Source organism: Colobus angolensis, unplaced genomic scaffold, assembly GCF_000951035.1.
Source record: "Colobus angolensis palliatus isolate OR3802 unplaced genomic scaffold, Cang.pa_1.0 Scaffold177, whole genome shotgun sequence".
In the NCBI taxonomy this organism is placed as follows: domain Eukaryota; kingdom Metazoa; phylum Chordata; class Mammalia; order Primates; family Cercopithecidae; genus Colobus; species Colobus angolensis.
This window is the reverse complement of record NW_012114899.1, coordinates 4401723-4421529: the sequence shown is the minus strand read 5'-3', so window position 1 is coordinate 4421529 and position 19807 is coordinate 4401723. Positions and strand designations below refer to the sequence as shown.

At 34.3% G+C, this 19807-nt stretch overlaps 1 protein-coding gene across 14 annotated transcripts in view; it reads left to right on the top strand.

Annotated features, from left to right (window-relative positions):
- The window catches only part of PCDH15 (protocadherin-related 15), a 1021780-nt gene that overhangs the window by 867336 nt on the left and 134637 nt on the right, over positions 1-19807 (top strand). For all 14 annotated transcript variants that reach the window (XM_011938778.1, XM_011938777.1, XM_011938779.1 and 11 more), the window contains one exon: positions 17765-17874. In XM_011938778.1, coding sequence (XP_011794168.1) covers positions 17765-17874 — 110 coding nt within the window. The remainder of the gene's footprint in view (positions 1-17764; positions 17875-19807) is intronic.

Here is a 19807-nt window from a genome sequence, read left to right as displayed (position 1 = left end):
TTACAGGCAGCTGCCTTTTTGCCATATCCTTACCTGGAGAGAGAGAGAAAGCAAGCTCTCTGGTATCTCTGGAAACAAATAACTATATGAAAAATATAATACGCTGTGAGAACACAGTGGTGGAAATAAGATCACAGTATTGAGGAAGCAGGCTAAGGGACACTTAACTATGTTTGAACATGATTAACATAGTTTTAAGTTGTATCTTGAAGGAAAGGTAGAGTTTAATCAATCAAAAAAGATATAGACAGAAGTTCCACACTGAATAATCAGCATATGCAGAAATATAAATAAGGGGTGTGGGAGTCTACATTTAATTCCAGAATATTTTAGTAGCTTAGTCTATCCAAAGAAAAATTGAAAGTGAGATGATGATAATAATTGAGAATAATTAAAAATGAATATCTCAGATAATGGAGAACTTGATCATGTTCTAGGATGATTTTAGTGTTTTACAATTTCTTAGATTGAACTAATAATTTTACACTACAGCAGGAACTAAGGTACTGAGGATTAAGGTAGGTGAGGGACACATCTGCAAACACGTAACACACTGAACCAAGCAGTTTTATCCTTTCCTACAAATCTGCCTTTAGAAGAATCTACACAAAAGTAAACTGTGTAATATAATTACCAGAAAATCCTCCATAGCATGTATGTAAATCATTGAGATGTAAACCATATGTAAAACAAATAAGAATTCTTGTTTAATCTGTTTTAAAAGATTATTCTCACCCACATGTACATTATTATCTATTAGTTTCCTTTTTTCTGAAACAGTAACCTGTGCGTCCAATCCTTTGGATTGGATTCCAATTCCTTGCTATGGGATACGGTAGTCCCCTCCTTATCCACAGTATCGTTTTTCACAGTTTGTTGCCCAAAGTCAACCGTGGTCAGAAAATATTAAGTGGAAAATTCCAGAAATAAACAACTCATAAATTTTAAATTGTATGCCATTCTGAGTAGCATGATGAAATCTTATGTTGTCCCGTGCCACTCTGCCCTGGAGCAAAATCATTCTTTTGTCCATTGTATCCAAGCTGCCCATCAGTCACTTAGTAAGTCTGAGTTATCAGATTGAAAACAAAACAAAAAAAAGAAACACATAGTAAATATAGGCTTTGCTGTCATCTGAAGTTCCAGGCCTCTAGTGGGGGTCTTGGAGTATATCCCCCATAAATAAAGGGGAACTCCTGTGCACAGTTTTCTGTTTTTGAAGAACTTCTCTGAATGTGTTAATTTTGAAGTTCTCAAGAACAGGACGGATATAAACTCACTATGTTTCTCACTAAATTATCTCGATCAGGTATTCTCAAAAAATATACTTACTCTTCTAAGTGAATCCAAAAACACGCTCACAGTTTTAACTTAAAATTCCCATCTGTGTTCTTCAAAGCCCCTTGCGGCAAGTCTAATTATCTTTGGAAACTCCAAGAGAAGAAGAAAGTGATAAAATGCTTAAACTTCCTCTTTAAATAAAGTTAAGTGGTGTACTGTTTCTCTAGGTTTTCATTTAGAACTCATTTCCTTGTTAATAGAAATATGCCTCTAGACTTCTCTTTTAGCTAAAATATCCAGGCCAAGGTCATAAATTGAAGCAGGGCATTGCTCATTTAGCTCTCTTTATTAAGTATCTTTGCTTAATGCTGTGTTTTAAAAATACAAATGTGTTGTTCAACGTGTAATTTACCATTTTGTACCATCTCTGCATAAAACTATTAACTTCAAATAGATTCTCTTAATAAAGTTGCTGTTAACTTAGAGAACAAAAATTAGCCAATTGTGTGGTACTAAAATTAACAAGTCACATAGATACATGTGGGAGAATTTTGATCTTTCAGAACTTTTCTAACAATTACAAAATTGCCCTTGATTATCCCAGTTCATTTGGTATTCTGAATTATAACGATAATTTGGTAATCTTGTTGCATCCTACTGTGTATTAATAATATGCACAATTGTACACACATAACTCCCAGAGATTCTAAGAATCAGTATTTTGGTCATAATGCATTTAGTAGTACTTGAATACTTAAAAGGATTAATTTTTTATCAAATAACCAGAAAATTTGAAAAATAAATGTTATACCAAATGTGAACAAGGAGACTACTTTTTAGATAAATGCAAGTAATTGAATATAATTATGTTTATATAGGTCTAAATTTGAACCAAAATTCTAACTGAACTGTAAAGAAACATAAGTCTAATGTTTATCATCTTCAATTATCTCTTCATTCCTTTTGAAGATCATTGAGGAAATACATAGATAGCAGTATCTGGATGCCTCTTAAATCCTTTTTCTCATGGGCATATAGCTGGATTACATTTCCTCTCCTTATTAACTAGGGGTGAATTCTGAATTCTGCCATTTGACTGTTTTCTGGCCAAAAAAATATGGAACTAAGTGGTCTGCATCATTTCCTTAGAAGGCTTAGTCCCATTAGCTACTGTTGTTTCAACTAATATAAGTTGTTCAACATTTTACTAGTTTTACTAGTTTCCAAAAGCTAATCACATAATCACATAATTAATTAATCATATTTAAAAGTCATTCTCATTCATGTTGCAATATTTCCCAGCTTGACATTTTAAAAACAATATTCATGGTGGAATATTTTTATTTCTGTATGATATTTTCTTTTAATATATTCAATTGCTAGCTTTGGCAATATGCCTGTGCCATTTCAGGTTGCTTTGGAGGCCAACACACTTTCCTTTCTTAATGAAAAAATAGTGAAGCACATAATGGTTTCTGCCAACATCATATGCCTCATTCCCTCTCTAATGTTTTCAAATTCATTTTACTGCATCAACTGGATGCACATAATTCCCAGAGATGCTAAATGACATGATTAATTATTGATCATTAGGATGGTCCTTTGTGTTGGGATTACTCCTAGTGAAAAACCTTCTACCTCTTGTGATCAAATTTGGGGGAAACATAAAAATGATAGCTCAGGATTTAAGTTCCTTGTAGGGTGTAAGAGAAGGTAATGTGTTACAGATGGAAAGCAGTAATCTGGCACTGTAAGCTGAGGTACACACATGGTTATTACATCTCAGGAATGTCTTCATTCCAATACTTGTGTTTGAATTCCATAGAAAAAAATAGCATTTAACAAATGATTAGGTATAAAAGAGAGATTTTAAAGATAAAATATCTATTTATCATAGAATATTTAACTGAATCAATGAACCATACCTCCCCATCCTGTCACATTGACTTATTTCTATTAGATAGTCATTAAATCATTAAATTTCAGGGTAATCAGATTGAGTTAGGGCTAGTTTAGGCCACTGTAATAGGAAACCACCAAATTTCAATGGTTTAGAGTTCAGGGACCTGGGACAACTCAGGGGTGACCATCTTCAACATTCTGTTTCAAAATAACTCGTTATTACCATTTTAGTCAGGGGAAAGGGGAAAGGAGATAGAAGTCCACATCTAGAGATTTCCTTAATCAAGTGAGGTGAGAATTGATTTCACCTCATTTCAGTTCAGTTCATATTTCGTTGTGAGAATCCAGGTACAGGTCTACATTTAGCTCTAACAAGGGGAGAGGAATGCTGTTCCTTGCTCGGCAACTGTGTCCTAGTTCTACCTCAATTGTTGAGGAAAAAGAGGAAATGGTGTAGGTGAAGACCTTGCACATTAAACATGTGATTGTAAACAATTTATAGATTTATAGATTTTAATTGCCACAGTGATTTTAAAATGACTTAGTTAGAATGCACAATGGGGTACATGAGCTGATGATATAATAGAGTAGAAGCATTTTTACATTTAAATATGTATTAATGAAGTAAATAGTTCTTAAAATAACAAAAAAATGAATATTTATTTTTTGAATTCAAAGCAAATCTCAGATTAACATTTCTGGTTGGTTTTAAAAATCTGTATTTTTGGTACTTTCAGTTTAATGAGTATTAATATTACATATTCCAAGCCAAACCTTTCTGAATTTCAAGCTAAAGACTGGATATTTGATACAACGAATTACCTTCTCCAGTTTTCTGAGAAGTTTCAGTGTCTTGGTCACAAAAGTAAAATAAAAAGAAAATAAAAATGAAAGCGTAATGGCAAAGTGTAAATTTGAGTTATGAGCTGAAAACTAGCATGGTGAAGACCATGAAAAATGTTTGAGAGGTTGCATTTACTATTTGGCAGAACATTTTTCAATATACCAATTCTAGCTAGACAGAGAAACAAAATCCATTGTTCTTTTTTAGAATTGAAAGCACTTTTATGTTGTTCTGTTGGTAATTGCTTAGTTGCTGGAATATAACAATAGATCTATCATTATCTTCTTCTAAAATTGCAAAAGAATAAAATAATAGGCACAAGTAATAAACACCATAGTAAGTACTTTAATATTTGCTAAAGAAAAATCCTACTGGTTTGCCTGCAAAGTTTTGATGACAGATAATTAATAGGTTTTCTGACTTATGTAAAAGTAACAACATAATAAAAAGTCAACCCCTCCTTCCACATAGTTAATTATGGTATGCCTCTGTTTCATTTCCATATTTAAAAACTTCTTTACAGCTGGGCATGGTGGTGCTCATGCCTGTAATCCTAGCACTTTCGGAGGCCAAGATGAATGGATGACAAGGTCAGGAGATCGAGACGATCCTGGCTAACATGGTGAAACTCTGTCTCTACTGAAAATACAAAAAAAATTAGCCAGGCTGGTGGCGGGTGCCTGTAGTCCCAGCTACTCATGAGACTGAGGCAGAAGAATGGTGTGAACCCAGGAGGCAGAGTTTGCAGTGAGCCAAGATTGTGCCACTGCACTCCAGCCTGGATGACAGAGCTTTATTGAGACTCTGTCTCAAAAAAAAAAGAATCTTTACTTTCTGCTAGCTCCTTTGAAAAAGAAATAATGAAGTTTGAAAATCATTCAAAAATTTTACAAAGACAGCCCTATACACAATAAAGTAGGTTGTCGTTATTTAAAAACACATTTCTTAAGAAAAATGATGTTTGTCTGGTTTATAATTTATAATAATAAGATATTTTATATGTATTGGAAAAAGATTTGAGTTTTGTTTTGTTTTGTTTTGTTTTTGTTTTTGTTTTTGTTTTTCAAATCCTGTGAACTGTATGTTATTTCCTGATGGCTGACTTCAAATAATCAAGGGTAGGAGTAATCACATAATGGGAAGACAATTGCCCCATAGAGATATATGTTTACTTTTATAATGGCCAGAGTTATAGTAGATAAGAATTACTATACACTTGATTCTCTTTGCTTTGTAGAGTTGTTATAGTAATTGAAATAGACTCATTTTGTTAATTTCTTGACCTTTTCACATCAATCTTTTATGGAGTCACTTAGGTGAAATGGAGGATCAAGACATTGTATGCTTCATTTGTCATTAATGAACATCTGTTCTATCCAGAAAACAATGAGTTCTTCTTAAAACTTTTGAAATATATAACTCTTCATGCTGTGTACTATTCCTTTTGATGACAGCAGCGACCTACCTGGAGCATTTGCTGCAAAGACGCTGGCTGCAACCAGGGAAGCGCAGCTGGGGCTGTGCACTCTGCAGGGTCAGTGAGAGCTGGGAACAGGCAGGGGCCCCACACATTTCTGAGTTGGTGGGCCCCAGAGCCCAGAGGTCACATCCGAGACTATGGACCTGGGTCCTGCTCCTGCTACAGTCTCAAAGTGTGTTCTCCCAATGCCTGGCCTCTCGCTGCTTCCGAGGCCTGCTCCAATTTCGGAGCAAAGCTGTGATCAAGCCCCGAGCATTGTCACCACCTGGCTGGGTGTGCACGCACTCATGATAGTGCTGACACACAAGCCCCTTGCCACCTCAGCCCCTTCTGCACTTTGGGCACCAGTGAGCATGGGAGAGAAACCAAGGTGGGACTGAGGGTGTCCTGGAGCAGGCCTGCAGTCACCTCTTGGGCACAAATGGCCTGGGTGCCATGAATGGCAGCAGAAGGCAGACAGGCTCCTGGGTGAAAGGCATGGGTCTGATGAAACCTCACCTTCTAGCCAAGGATTGCCTGAAGTCTGGCACCCAGCCTGCCAGTTCCCTGGACTGGAGTGAGAACTTATGGTGCTTTTTCCAGGCTGCCTATGGCTGCCCGTGGACCAATCTGCAATCACTTTCTCCCTTCTGAAGTACATAAAAACCCCAGACTCAGGCAGACATCAGGACAACCTGCTTGAGGATAGGAGCTACCCACTCTGGGGCTCCTCTCCACTGAGGGCTGCAGACATCAGGACAGGCTGCCTGCATCTAGGAGCTACCCATTTCAGGTCTCCTGAGAGAAATACTGTTGCTCAATGAAGCACCTCTTTGCATTGCTCCCTCTTCAGCTGGCCACATACCTAATTCTTCCTGGATGTGGGACAAGAACTTGGGACATGCTGAATAGGACTGAAAGAGCAGTAACACCAGTAGGGCTGACACATGTCTCCCTGCTTGCCACATTGTAGATGATGAGAAGGACAGAAGAAAAGCAAAGTGGCCTTTTAGTGATCCCAGACCTAGGGGCTCCCTGAGCCAGGCCTATGATACCCTCTTTGGGACTCTGGTTTCTGTTGTCGCCAAGCTACCAGGTGCCACCACCTTCCCCTCATTCAGATATGCATGCCCTCAGTGGAAGCTGCTTGTGGTGCACCAGATCCAGCCACAGGCTTGCATGGAGCTGGCATCTGTGCTGGCTCCTGGAGCTGCCCTTCCCACCACAGTAGCCAGCGTGCATGGCTGTGCACAGTGGTGGACCCCACACTCACTCACTCATCCCCACCTCACTGCTCTGTGCCTGGCTCGCCCTTGGCAGGCATGGGATCTACGCTGGTAGAAGAATCCAAGTGAAGCCTGCCAGGCTGAGTGGGTGAAACAAGCCCAGTGGGCTTGAGCAGAATTCATGCAAAGGTGCCACCTGCCACAGAGGCTTCCTACTGGAAAAGCTACACCCCAAGGATTCTGTGACATTTTCTACAACTGTAGACAAATGTTTGTATATTTTAGAAGCATACACACAACCAAAAATCTCAAATTGTAACAAATCTTCCACATTGTTCCTCTTTTATTTCATTCCTTCAGTTTCTATTTTTGACAAAGATACAACAATGATATTAGTGTTTGCATGCCCCATGTGATCATTCTTCCTTCTTCCTCTACTACCTTTCCCTGAAACAAAGAGCTAAACAAAGAGTTCTTAACAAGCTAATGGCATTTCTTCATTCTTTATTGTTGAAACATCCTCCATCACTCTTTCTCAAAATTATCTCCAACTAGTTTCATTTTTTTTGGTGGGGGGGGCGGGCAATGAATTAAGTCCAAGTAATATCCCCTATTACACATAAACATTCCAAATTTAAACTTTGATTTTTTAACCATTCAAGTGATTGGGTAGTTTCTTCATATCTATTTACAATTACATATCTTTGTTTAAATAATTTTTTATAATTTGTTTTTCATTAGAAATTGAGAAAAATGTTAATCTTATCTATAAAAATTATATTCTCAAATTCACATTATACAATGAATGAAATAGACTATAGAGATCATTTAGTTGGCTTAATAAGTCAACCATTCAATACTTGACTCCTTAGGCAGCCTTTAGGAAATATGTCCTTCATACAAACATAAACAGATTTCAGAACACAGAAACTGTGACTTTGACCAATTGTGCTTCCTGTAGTTACAGATCTGAGAGGCATACTCTTATTGTCACTGCATGTTCATATTTGTTAAGGGGTTTTCAGTCAATTATCTATTTAGAGATTTTGGAAATTAGTTACACTGTCAGAGTCAGTAAATTCCTTTTATGTATCTTTCATTTAAACCCTACAGAAATAGCAAAATCCTAATAGTAGTTCAAACACATATTACTTGAGATTACATTGACTCCTGTGGGTGAAGTAAGTTAGCCTTCTGAAGAATGAGAATGACATTTGACCTTCATCTCAGGATGATGGACTAAGACTTACACACACTGAAATTCACTTGTCATCAGTTTTAAAAGCAAATATCGTGAAAAGGTCAACACGTCTGGAATAGATCATAGAATCTAAATGTGAATATTGATTTTGAGTGGGAAAAGCAGTATGTTACACAATTTATCAAAAAAATTGCCAAATACAATTAATTGCAAAATTTTCAAAGATATATGTCACCTATATAGATAGGCCTTTGTTATTTATTTAAAAATGGAAATGTATCAAATTTAATGTTAACCATTGCATGATTTAATGTCACATTCATGTTAATTTTTAAGATTTGAATATTTTCAAGTGTAATTTCCATAACAACCTAAATTCAAAATTTATACTGGCATATATATTATAAAAATAAGGGCAAATATTCCTAAGTTATATTTGTTAACCTCTTAAGTTGTTATATTGCTAAACTCAGAAAAAATATTGTAAGAAAAAAATATTTCAATTTATATTATTAAAATATTTCAATTTATATTATTAAAATTTAATATATCAAATTCAAAATCAGGATGTTATACATGTGAACATTCTGAAATTTTGAAAAATTTTAACTCCTTCAAAAGATAATCTTATCACTTTCTCTGTTAAAATAAAACATTGGTAGTTGGTTGATTCACATGAATTAATTTTGTAATAAATGACAGGTTGAAAGTTGTATACAATTTATATTTAAAATAAATTTCTCAAGAAACAATATTCATTATATTAAAGAATAAAATTAGAGTATATTTAACAAAGGATTAACATTTTACTTCTTGATATACAAAGCAGAAAAAGTATAATTTATAATCAAGGCATTCATCTTTGTAAACTATGAAAATGCAAATAATCTTATCACAGTGGCCAAAGAAATAGCAAGTGAGCAGTTCTTGTTAACATTTCATCATAAAGAGAATTAAAATTACCTTATGTTGAGGAACATAGCCATCATTTTTTTTTCTTTTTAGAGGCAGGATCTCATTCTGTCTTCCAGGCTGAAGTGCCATGGCTCGGTCATAGCTCACTGCAAGCAGTCTTCCATCTTAACCCTCATCCTATTAAGTAGCTATGACTTTAGGTGCATGCCACCATGTCTAGCTAAATTTTTTAAAAATTATTTTGTAGTGACAGAGTCTTGCTGTATTGCCCAGGCTATCATTCTTATAAAACCTTCCAAGTTTGGACTTAGAGCTTTTGAGAGAAGATTTTAATAAGATGAACAATAGTTTGGAAAGAATGATTTGTCTTGAGTGCAAATAAGTTAATGAAAGCTATCTGAAGACTATAAAATAATATAAAACAAATACACATGCAGAGAGCATAACTTGATTGCTAAAATTGTTTTCTATTTTAATTTAGATTTGTTGTCCAATATAAGAGCTGACTTTACCTGAAGATAGCCTTTCCTGTCTTTTTATGGCACTATTAAAACCTTGCCTCAAACATAATAGGTTTTTCCCATTTAGCTATTGATGGAATGATTCTGACAATCTTTCATTACAGTTTTCATAGGCTCTCTGTGTACCCATATGGAATTTAATTTCTCTTTCACATTTCCAAGGTTGTACACATTTTGGCATTTGCTCATGTAGCAGAGTGAAGCAAGTCTTCCATCAACGAAGTACTCAGGTCCAAACAGTTCACTTTACATCCACTGTTTAGAATTTACCACAAACTTTTCAATACAAAGAGTGATTTTATAGGTCCCATTATTTCACTCTATTGTATCTATGGGAAATTTCGATCCAAGTGAAACATATAGTAGGATACATTAATTTTATTTTATTAGTGATCAATGCAAACATATTTGAGACAAAAATAACATACTAAATGGAATCCTATGGTGATGAGTCTGGAGAAATAGGGAGAGTTGGATTGTGAAGGGATTTACTGAGCCATATTAAAAACTTTGTTAATTATCACAGAGAAAACTGAAGACATTGAATGGTGTTAAACAGGCAAATGACATATGCATAGCCTCTTTATGGAAATCACTTTGTGCTTCCACAATCTCCATGGAAAGTAGAATTTTACACTATTTAAATCTTGATTCAAAATCATGAAATTTTTATAACCAATTTATAATGGGTAAGTCGTTCGTCTCCCAACTCCTTCGGTGCTTAATTGCTGTGCTATTTACTTAATCTTCTGAGAATGCTTTTTACTTCTGGTAAATTTTTCACACATGGTTTCATGCCATTAGGTAATGTACTTAAACCAAAATCACATGCACAAAAATAGAGTGAACAGAAAATATATATCAGGCAATTACAAACAAGGGAAAGCAGAAATCACTATGTTAATGTCAAATAGTGTATAATTCAAAACAGAATTATGATTACCTGTACACTCGGTCTCACTAAAAAAAAAAAAAAAATTGTACATTTTCAAGCGAGAGGAATAAATTTGCTACTTTAATATATCCATATAGTTTCCAGCATAGATAAAACCATACAATTTATTGTCCAAAGCAGGACACTTTTGAGAGTAAGAAGAGCCCTCTATAATAATTAAGGTAAGGCAATAGACAAATAGGGATGTGTTTATCAGGACCTAAGCCCATTGTAAGTTGAGGAGCATACTGAATGTATATCACATTCATACAATAGTAAAGTCAAAAATTGCAAGTCAAACCATCACAAATCAGATATCTTCTGTACTTTAGTATGTTTAAAAAATTTATCCAGCATATTCTTATGAATTTAAGCTTTAAGAACCAATGGCTATGAGAGATTAGAACACACTATCTTAATGAGAACAATATAATAATTTAAGCAAAGGCAAAAACAAACATCTTAGATTGTAGTTTCTGCTTTCAAATGTTTGGATAAATTGTTTATACTTCTGTTTTTATATCCTCAAGATGAAGATTCTTTAAGGAACTGAATAGAAGCAAAACTCTTAATGACAGGAAGCAAGCATTCTTTGGAACATATGTAAAAAGCAGTGTCTAGCTTTTTGGCCCTTAATTAATTTTCTTGTCTAAAATCCATCGTAAGAATTCTGGGAGAACTGCATCTCTCTCCTGATTCATGTCTTTTTAAAACTGTTTTTCTTACTTAAATATGCAAAATTAGATCACTCTGATGCAATTACTCCAAGGTTACAAATAATCGGAGTTCTAGCGGGTATTTTTTTTTTATTCTTCCCTTCCCATTTTCATTAAATTCCCTCATAGTAGATGTAAAAACAGTACCTTAATTGGTACTGATCTACAAATATATTGGACTCAAACATGTCAAAATAAATTAGATTTGTCTCTCAGTACAAAGAAAGCAATAGAGCCAGATTGAATCTTAGTGAAATTTTATAGCATCTATTTACAAACACTTTTATATCCTAAATTGCCTGGCTTTTAAAATAATTAGAAGCTTTATTCAACATATACAACATTTACTTTTATTGTTACTTCTCGAACTCAACAATAAAAGTAGATTTTAAATTGTACAGTAATTGTTTCATCTATATTTATACCATAAAAACTGGGTGTAACATTTAGACATTGCAAATTATGTTATTCTAGTATAGTCATTATTCAGAAAATTACTTAAAATGTGCTTAATTGAAAGATTTATTGTAATCTATATTTTCAAAAAACACTTAGAAATATTAAATGGACATGTATGGCCTGGGTGCGGTGACTCACACTTGTAATCCTCCTGCACTTTGAGAGGCTGAGGTGGGTGGATCACGAGGTCAGGAGTTCAAGACCAGCCTGGCCAAGATAGTGAAACCTTGTCTCTACTAAAAATACAAAAAATTAGCCAGGTGTCGTGGTGGGCACCTGTAATTCCAGCTACTTGGGAGGCTGAGGCAGAGAATTGCTTGAACCTGGGAGCCACAGGTTGCAGTGAGCTGAGATCGTGCCACTGCACTCCAGCCTGGGTGATAGAGTGAGATTCCATCTTAAAAAAAAAAAAAAAAAAAAAAAAAGGACATGTATAAATTAGTTTATATTTTCATGAGGTTAGATTGTAAGTATTGTGCATGTAAATTCCGAAGCAGTTAACTTTTTTGGTTTGCATTTAATCTGCAAAGATTTACTTTTAAAAAACAGATTTGGAGTTATTTTGATCAATTTTCTTCTTATGAAAGTGCAATTATTTGTGATACATCCAATACAATGTAATATTATTCAGCAATAAAGTGAAATGAGATGTCACACTACAAAAGACATAGAGGAAACTTAAGCGCATATTGATAAGGAAAGAAGCCAGTCCAAAAATCTACATACTGTATGATTTCATCTCTGTGACATTCTAGAAAAGGTAAACATATAGAGGCAGTAAAAAGATCATTAGTTACCAGGGGTTCAGGTGAAAAGTGAGATGAGTAGATGAAAAACAGAAACATTTTAGGTCAATGTGAAGGACGTTCACTAATAATTGATCCTAAGGGAGAACTCACTGTGTGGAAGATAGCACATAGTGTCACTAGGTGAACCAGCTGGAACAGGAACCCAAACGCTCCCCTCCACTGCATTCTGGGCTGCAGTACTACCAGTGCCTGAACCTGGTGAGAGACACATTCAAACGCAAGTTACATGAAGTGGATTTTTTAATAGTTACTCTAATAGATGTGAAGTGATATCTCATTGTAGGTTTAACTTTTATTGTCCTGATCATTAGTGGCACTGAACATTTTTTCATATATTTACTGGTCATTTGCATGTCTTCTTTGGTAACTATCTATTCTGGTCCTTGGTCCGTTTCTAAATCAGGCTATTGGTGGAAGAGATATCTGCACTCCCAGGATTATTGCAGCATTATTCATAATAGGATATGGAATCAAACAAAATGTGTCTATCAATAAATGAATGGATAAAGAAAATGTGATATATATATATATGTATACACACACAATGAAATACTACTCAGCCTTGAAAATGAAGGGAATTCTTTTATTTGGGACAATGTGAATGAACCTAGACTTTAACTAGTATTCTATTTTGTCTCAAATACATTCATTTGTCTCAAATCTGAAGGACATTATGTTAACTAAAATGCATCAGGCACAGAGGAAAAAACTCCATGTTCTAATAATGATCTAATAAAGCTAATATATATGGAATCTAAAAATGTTGAACTCATGAAAGTAGAGCATAAAAAAGTGGTTACCTGGGGTTGGGTAGGAAGGGAAGAATTGGGGAGATATTGGTCAAAGGATACAAAATTTCTGTTAGACCAGAAGAATAAATTGAAGCGATTTGTTTTACAACATGGTGACCATAGTTAAAAACAATGTACAATATTATACATTGCTAAGGGAATAGATTTTAAATGTTCTCACCACTAATAAACATGTGAGGTAATAAAATGGTAGGATGGTAGTTTAATTTAGCCTTTCTACAGTGTGTACATATTTCAAAACATCATGTCATGCACCATAAGTATATAAAATTTATATTTGACGATTAAAAAATAAATAAGAATACAAAAAATTCTGAGACCATTGAGCTTTTCTGGGAGAAAGTATAAATACTGAATGCGTAGGCATAGTGCCAGTATTTTTATCTTAATTTATTTCTCAATAACATTATTATTAGAAATAGAAAATTATTAATTTTTAAAATACACAGCTATTTTACATATAAAATTTAGAAGGTAAAGATAATGCAAATAGTAACATTAATGAGGAAAAACATTTAAAATTACTCTCATAAGTCTGTTTTTAAAATCAAAATATTATTTAGGATTCTATTTAAGTATTAGTTGAGGTGATTTTGGAATTTTAGTCAAAACCTGTAGCTTTTGTTTAAAATGGCCAATAAAGTTAGAAGCATTGCCCTTGTGGAGTAAACAGGAACCAACACTGCCATCATGGATATGCAAGGACATCAAACCCAATTCAGGTCAAGCCTTTTGAAAGGGCCTTTGAGGAAGCCCTTCCTGAAGGCCATTATGAAACCATGAAACCACTAGCCTCTCCCATGTTCCAGGTTCATATCTGCTAAATAACCATTTCCTTTAGCATCCTCTTAGCAATCTTTGGAAAATGACCATCTAGTTGGTATCTATCTCCAGCTATATCAGTGAGCTGTACAGTTCCATTACTGAAGCTATCTGTTTCAAGTATATCTGTTTTAAGAGTGCAGTTTGTCAGTTGTATGGGCAGTAAATTTAGCTTTGAAAGGTAGTATTCTTCCATTTCAGACACTAAGAATTATTTGTTATAAATCAGGTGTGAAAAACTTAAATTGGAAGAGAGCTAGTGACACATTTTTCTTCATAAATGGATGAATTGAAGATTTATGAATTTAGTAGTCAGAGAAAACATCTTTTTAAAAAAAACCTTCTGAAAAATGTTTCATTTGGCCATAATTCATTGCTTCTGAAATTGAGCAATAGATTTTGATTATACTCAACAGAAAGAAGAGTGAATGATAGCTCAAAGTATATCAGATTCAGAATGGTACAACTAGAAAAGACATTAGAGATAGTTTATCTGCTTTAAAAATCATAAAGTGTCAGCCCATACATCAAATGTAGTCATTTGATGCTTTAAAAAAATAAATCCCCACTGGTTGTTCACAAATGTATAACAAAATTGTAAATTTCCTTTATTGATTGACAAATCACACTAGACTTGAATTATTGTGCAGTAGCTACATACTGTCTCATTCCTAACTTCCATTCCTCTCCCTATTAATTTATATTCAGCCCATTTATTCAATTTGGTTATGTTCCTACCTTCTCTGTCCATCTGGCTTAATGAATCCTGATTTATACCAACTCCATCATTTTGTATTCAAGACATATGTGACTCCAAAGAGGGTATGCAGTTTGCCCGCATCAAGTAACTGGTACTTTCCACAACGTAAAACAATAGTAAAAATATTATTTTTTATCAACATTGTAAATTTTAATCCTGCCAAAGAATAGAAAATAATTGATATTTTGTAATCTAATACTCATTATCATGGAGGTTCATTTAATTCTTTTCTGGAGAAGATTGTATAGTATGTTTCAATTCTGACAGGAACAAATATACTGGAACAAATAAGACAAAAGTTAATGAGGAGAAATTTTGTCTAGAAGTAAATCTCTTTTAAACATTTACTAACAAATAGAATTTTAAATGCTTTTAGTGGTATGCATAGGATTTAAATGTCTTCTTAAATTATGCCAGTTACTTCTTTTTTAGTATTATTTCTATCCTAATTGTCAGTTAAGGTTAGCAAAAATGCACACATGTATTTTTTAATATTTGAAAGAAGACATATCATTTTTCTTTTCTGTGTTTTATTTATTTATTTTTTTAAGACTTAATCTTACTCTGTCACCCAGGATGTAGTGCAGTGGCATGTTTTCGGCTCATTGCAACCTCCACTTCCTGGGTTCAAGCAATTCTCATGTCTCAGCCTCCCAAGTAGCTGGGACTACAGGAGCACACCACCACAACCAGCTAATTTTTGTATTTTTAGTAGAGATTGGGTTCTACCATATTGGTCAGGCTGGTTGCAAACTCCTGACCTCAGGGGATTCACCCAGCTCAGGTTCCCAAAGTGCTGGAATTACAGGTGTGAGCCACCGCACCCGGCCCGACATAGCATTTTTCTCATGTTAAAGCTAAAGGTGCATAAGTTGCAGATGTCATATTCCCATACTGTATAAGGATTAGCAAAGAGATGAATTATGGAAAGTATGAAATTTAGCTTCTATCTTGTATAGTAACACAAGATAGACAAGTAAACAATTTAAGTAATGACTACTTCCACAAATAGGAATTCAGTTTTTGGAAATTATCCGCTAATATGACTGACATATTTTCTTGTATTAAACTTTTAATAAGTAATATGTATCTTAATCTGTCATAAATTAACAATCCATTGTTCAAATATTAGTTTTGTATTGTGGCATAATAATATTACCACGAACTTAATGGGTTAAAACAACACATATATTGCTTTGAATTTCCTGTAGGTCAAGAATCCAGGCACGGGTTAGCTGTGTCCTCTCCTTTTAAAAGGACTTGCATAGTCTATTAATCAAGGTGTCAGATAGGGCTAGGGTCTCATCTGAGGCTCAACTACGGAAAGATCCACTTCCAAGTTCATGTGGTTGTTGGCAGAAATCAGTTCCTTGTGGCATGTTGTACTAAGGGCCTCAGTTCCTTGCTGGCTGTTAGTCAGCCATCACCTTGAGTTTATTGCCATGAGGACTGCTTCATGTGGCAGCTTACATCATCAAATCCAGTGAGGGATATAGCCAAAAAGTTGGCTAGCAAGAATCTAGTCAAGTCGTAATCTTATGTAGTATGTCCATTGAATTTACATGAGACATATACATCACATGAACACTGAACAAAGGATAAAGTTCCCCCATTGACCAGAGTTGGTTAATGTGTTTATGCATGTGCTATGGGGATTGGCAAAGCCTTACCCAAAGCACTTGTACTGAGAAGGAAAGAGGCAAGATTATCAAAAACAATACTTGGATGTTATCAAAAGAAGACAAAAACAAAACAAAACATGCAGGACAGTAAAATAAGTAAGCAAATATATAAACTAATAAATTAAATATCTATACATTCCATTTAAAAATTATACAGATTGGTTCTTATTCTTCAGCAAGAAGCAGTTATTGCTCATGCAGTGACTATATGGACCACCATTAGGTGCTAGAGTATCTGTGAGAAAGATTGCTTTGCATTGAGATAACCTAGTCAATTAAGTGTGTGGATGGCAATAGCAAAAACAAAGCAATTTGGACAAGATGTTTGTAAAGCCTTGTATGCAATTTATACTTCAGACTAAATTTATATTTCAGGATTTTTTGTAAAAGCTTTCAATGAAAGCACAATGTAATTGCATAATGTAGCTTAGAAGAACCACTGTGTCCATTCTATTATTAAGTTCAAAACTCTGTCATAAAAATGGATAATAAAAATAAATAAATAAATAAGTAAATACCACCACACACCTATTAGAATGTCTGAAATCCAGACTATTGATAATACCAAAAGCTGGCTAGAATGTGGAGCAACAGGAACTCTCATTCATTGCTAGTGAGAATACAAAATGGTACAGTCAGTTTGGAAGAGAGTTTGGCAGTTTCTTAAAAGACTAAACAGTCTTACTATACAATCCAGTAATCATGCTCCTTAGTATTTACCTAGAAGAGTTGAAAACTTAGAGTCACAAAAACCTACACACAGATGTTTATAGCAGCTTTAGTCATAATTGCCAAAACTTGGAAGACTTGGAAGCAACCAAGATTTTTTTTATTTATGGAAATAAATGGTGGGTACATTCAGACTATGAAATATTATGTAGTGCTAAAAATGAAATAAGCAATCAAGCCATAGATGTCGAGATACATTAAATGCATATTACTAAGTGAAAGAAGGCGATCTGAAAAGGTTATATACTGTGTGATTCCAGCTATACAACATTCTGGAAAAGACAAAACCGTAGAGACACTACAAAGATCAGTGGTTGCCAGAGGTTGAGTTGAGGGGAGGGATGAATATACAGGGCACAGAGGATTTTCAGGACAGTGAGAATACCCTATATGGTACTACATGAAGGTGGATACATGTCATTACACATTTGTCCAAACTCATAAAATGTACAACAGCAACATGCACCCTCATGGGAACAATGGACTTTCATGATAATGGGGTCAACATAGGTTCATCAGTTATCACAAACGTAGCAGTCGGGTGGGGGATTTGATCATGGAGGAGGCCACGAATGTGTGAGGGCAAAGGGTATATCAGAAATCTCTTCTCTTTCTCTCAATTTTTCTGTGAACCTAAAGTTACATCAAAATTATACTTAAACATAAATACATCATCTTCTCTAAACCTGCAGACCTCCTCCAGTAAGTGAGCTTGCCACCAAAGGAACCATGGTTGGTGTAATTTCTGCTGCTGCCATTAATCAAAGTATTGTGTACTCCATTGTTTCAGGAAATGAAGAAGGTGAGTAGACTTTTAGTTTGTGTTCTCACCATCAACCAGTAAACTTAGATTTGGACTAATTTCAGGTTGAATTGATATTACTATCTAGCCTATTGTTTTCTAATAAAATTGTGCCAATCTTAGATGTAATTGGTAACCATGTACCCTGAACTTAATTAAAAATCCAGTTATGTTAGCTCAAGTGATTTTTTTCCCTTAAGAAATATTAAGTGTCTAAGTAATGAAACCTTGACCATTTCCTCATTTGGTAATATTTTAATGACATTTCCTCAAAATTAATGCATCATGAAATTTTCAGCTTTTGGTCGTGATCATTGCCTACAGTAGCTTCATCCACCCCACTGTCTGAACCATCCATGACCCTTACTCCATGTTGGTCATACCTTAACTAATCCTGAAGGAATTTCAAATTTGTAAATAAGTGTGAATTTTGAAAAGAGTCACATCCATGTTAAAAGCCATGCATGTTATATGATTCCCCAAATAGTCAAATTAGACTTACAATTAATGATTATAAGTAAAAATATAATGTTTGTATATTAATCACTTTAAGAATCATGGGAATTTGCAGGCCTCTGGCAATAAGTTCATAGCTCAGTCTTTCACATTAATCTTTGTTTTACCTATTCTTCACAAGTTCTCCTCTGTTTTCCATTTTGGTATGTTAGATAGCCTAGCGTATTGTAGGTAGTCAAGAAATAGTTAATATACATGCAATAAATTAATTAATAGTAAATATTTAAGAAATGACTGAATGTAAATGCTTCAAAGCAGTTTGCAAGGAAATTATAAAGGCCTTTTTAAGCTTTTTAATGACAAACTATTACTAGGTATTGCTGCCTGTGCAGTGTAGCAAGTGATCAATATCTTACTTTTATTGCCTTTCTTTCTTCATTATTACTGTGCTAATAATGGGTCCTCCCTAAAAATAACTAAACTTCCTTTTTCCTTGAACTTTGAATGTCTGACTAAAGCTATAATTTCTCAACCTGTTCTGTTCTGAAACTTTCTCTTTATGGTTCTATTTATTCTTTTATTTGAAGACAGGGGAGTGGCTGTATTTATTAACCTCTCCCACCCCCACAGTGACTATTTTGCATTCATTTATTTATTAATTCATTCAACAAATATGTACTGAGCATCTATTATGTATTAACTACTCTTCTAGCCACTACAGGTAGAACAATGTACAAAATAGACTCTGTCCTCATGGAAGTTAATGGTCCAATAGGAGGGGGTTAATATTAAAAATGTAAAAGTTCTTAAACAAATAGTATTATAAGTGATTATTAATTCAAAGAAAAAATAAAGTAAGGAGAGAATATGGAGAGCTTAAGAGAGGGAGATGTATTATAAAGTTTGCCAGTGTGCTCTGATTTTCATTCAAATTAATTTAAAAAGACATAGGGCAACATTAAATTATCTGTTTTTTTTTTTCTCTCAAGTGTTCTTAACAAAACACTAAATCTACAAAATGATAATATTCACAAATTACAAACAGTATAATAAGCCAGTAAGGTCAGAAAATTTTTATTAAACAAAATTAGATGGTTTTCTTTAAAACAGAACTTCTGAAATCCTTTAGTGTGGTGGAACACCATCTGAATCTAAGGTGAAGAATATATTATTCAGTGTTTCCCAAATTTAATTAACCATAGAACATTGATTTCCAGGATTATCTCAAAACAACAAAAACAAACAAACAAAAAACCTCTACAATTTCAAGGCTGATTTTAGCAAAATATTGATGGTGATCATTTAAAGAGCTGGAGCAGTTTCCAGAAGCCGGCATTTTGTCACTTTCATGCATCACTCTAGTTATTTTTTTTTTTTAATTTTTTTATTATACTTTAAGTTCTAGGGTACATGTGCATAACGTGCAGGTTTGTTACATATGTATACTTGTGCCATGTTGGTGTGCTGCACCCATCAA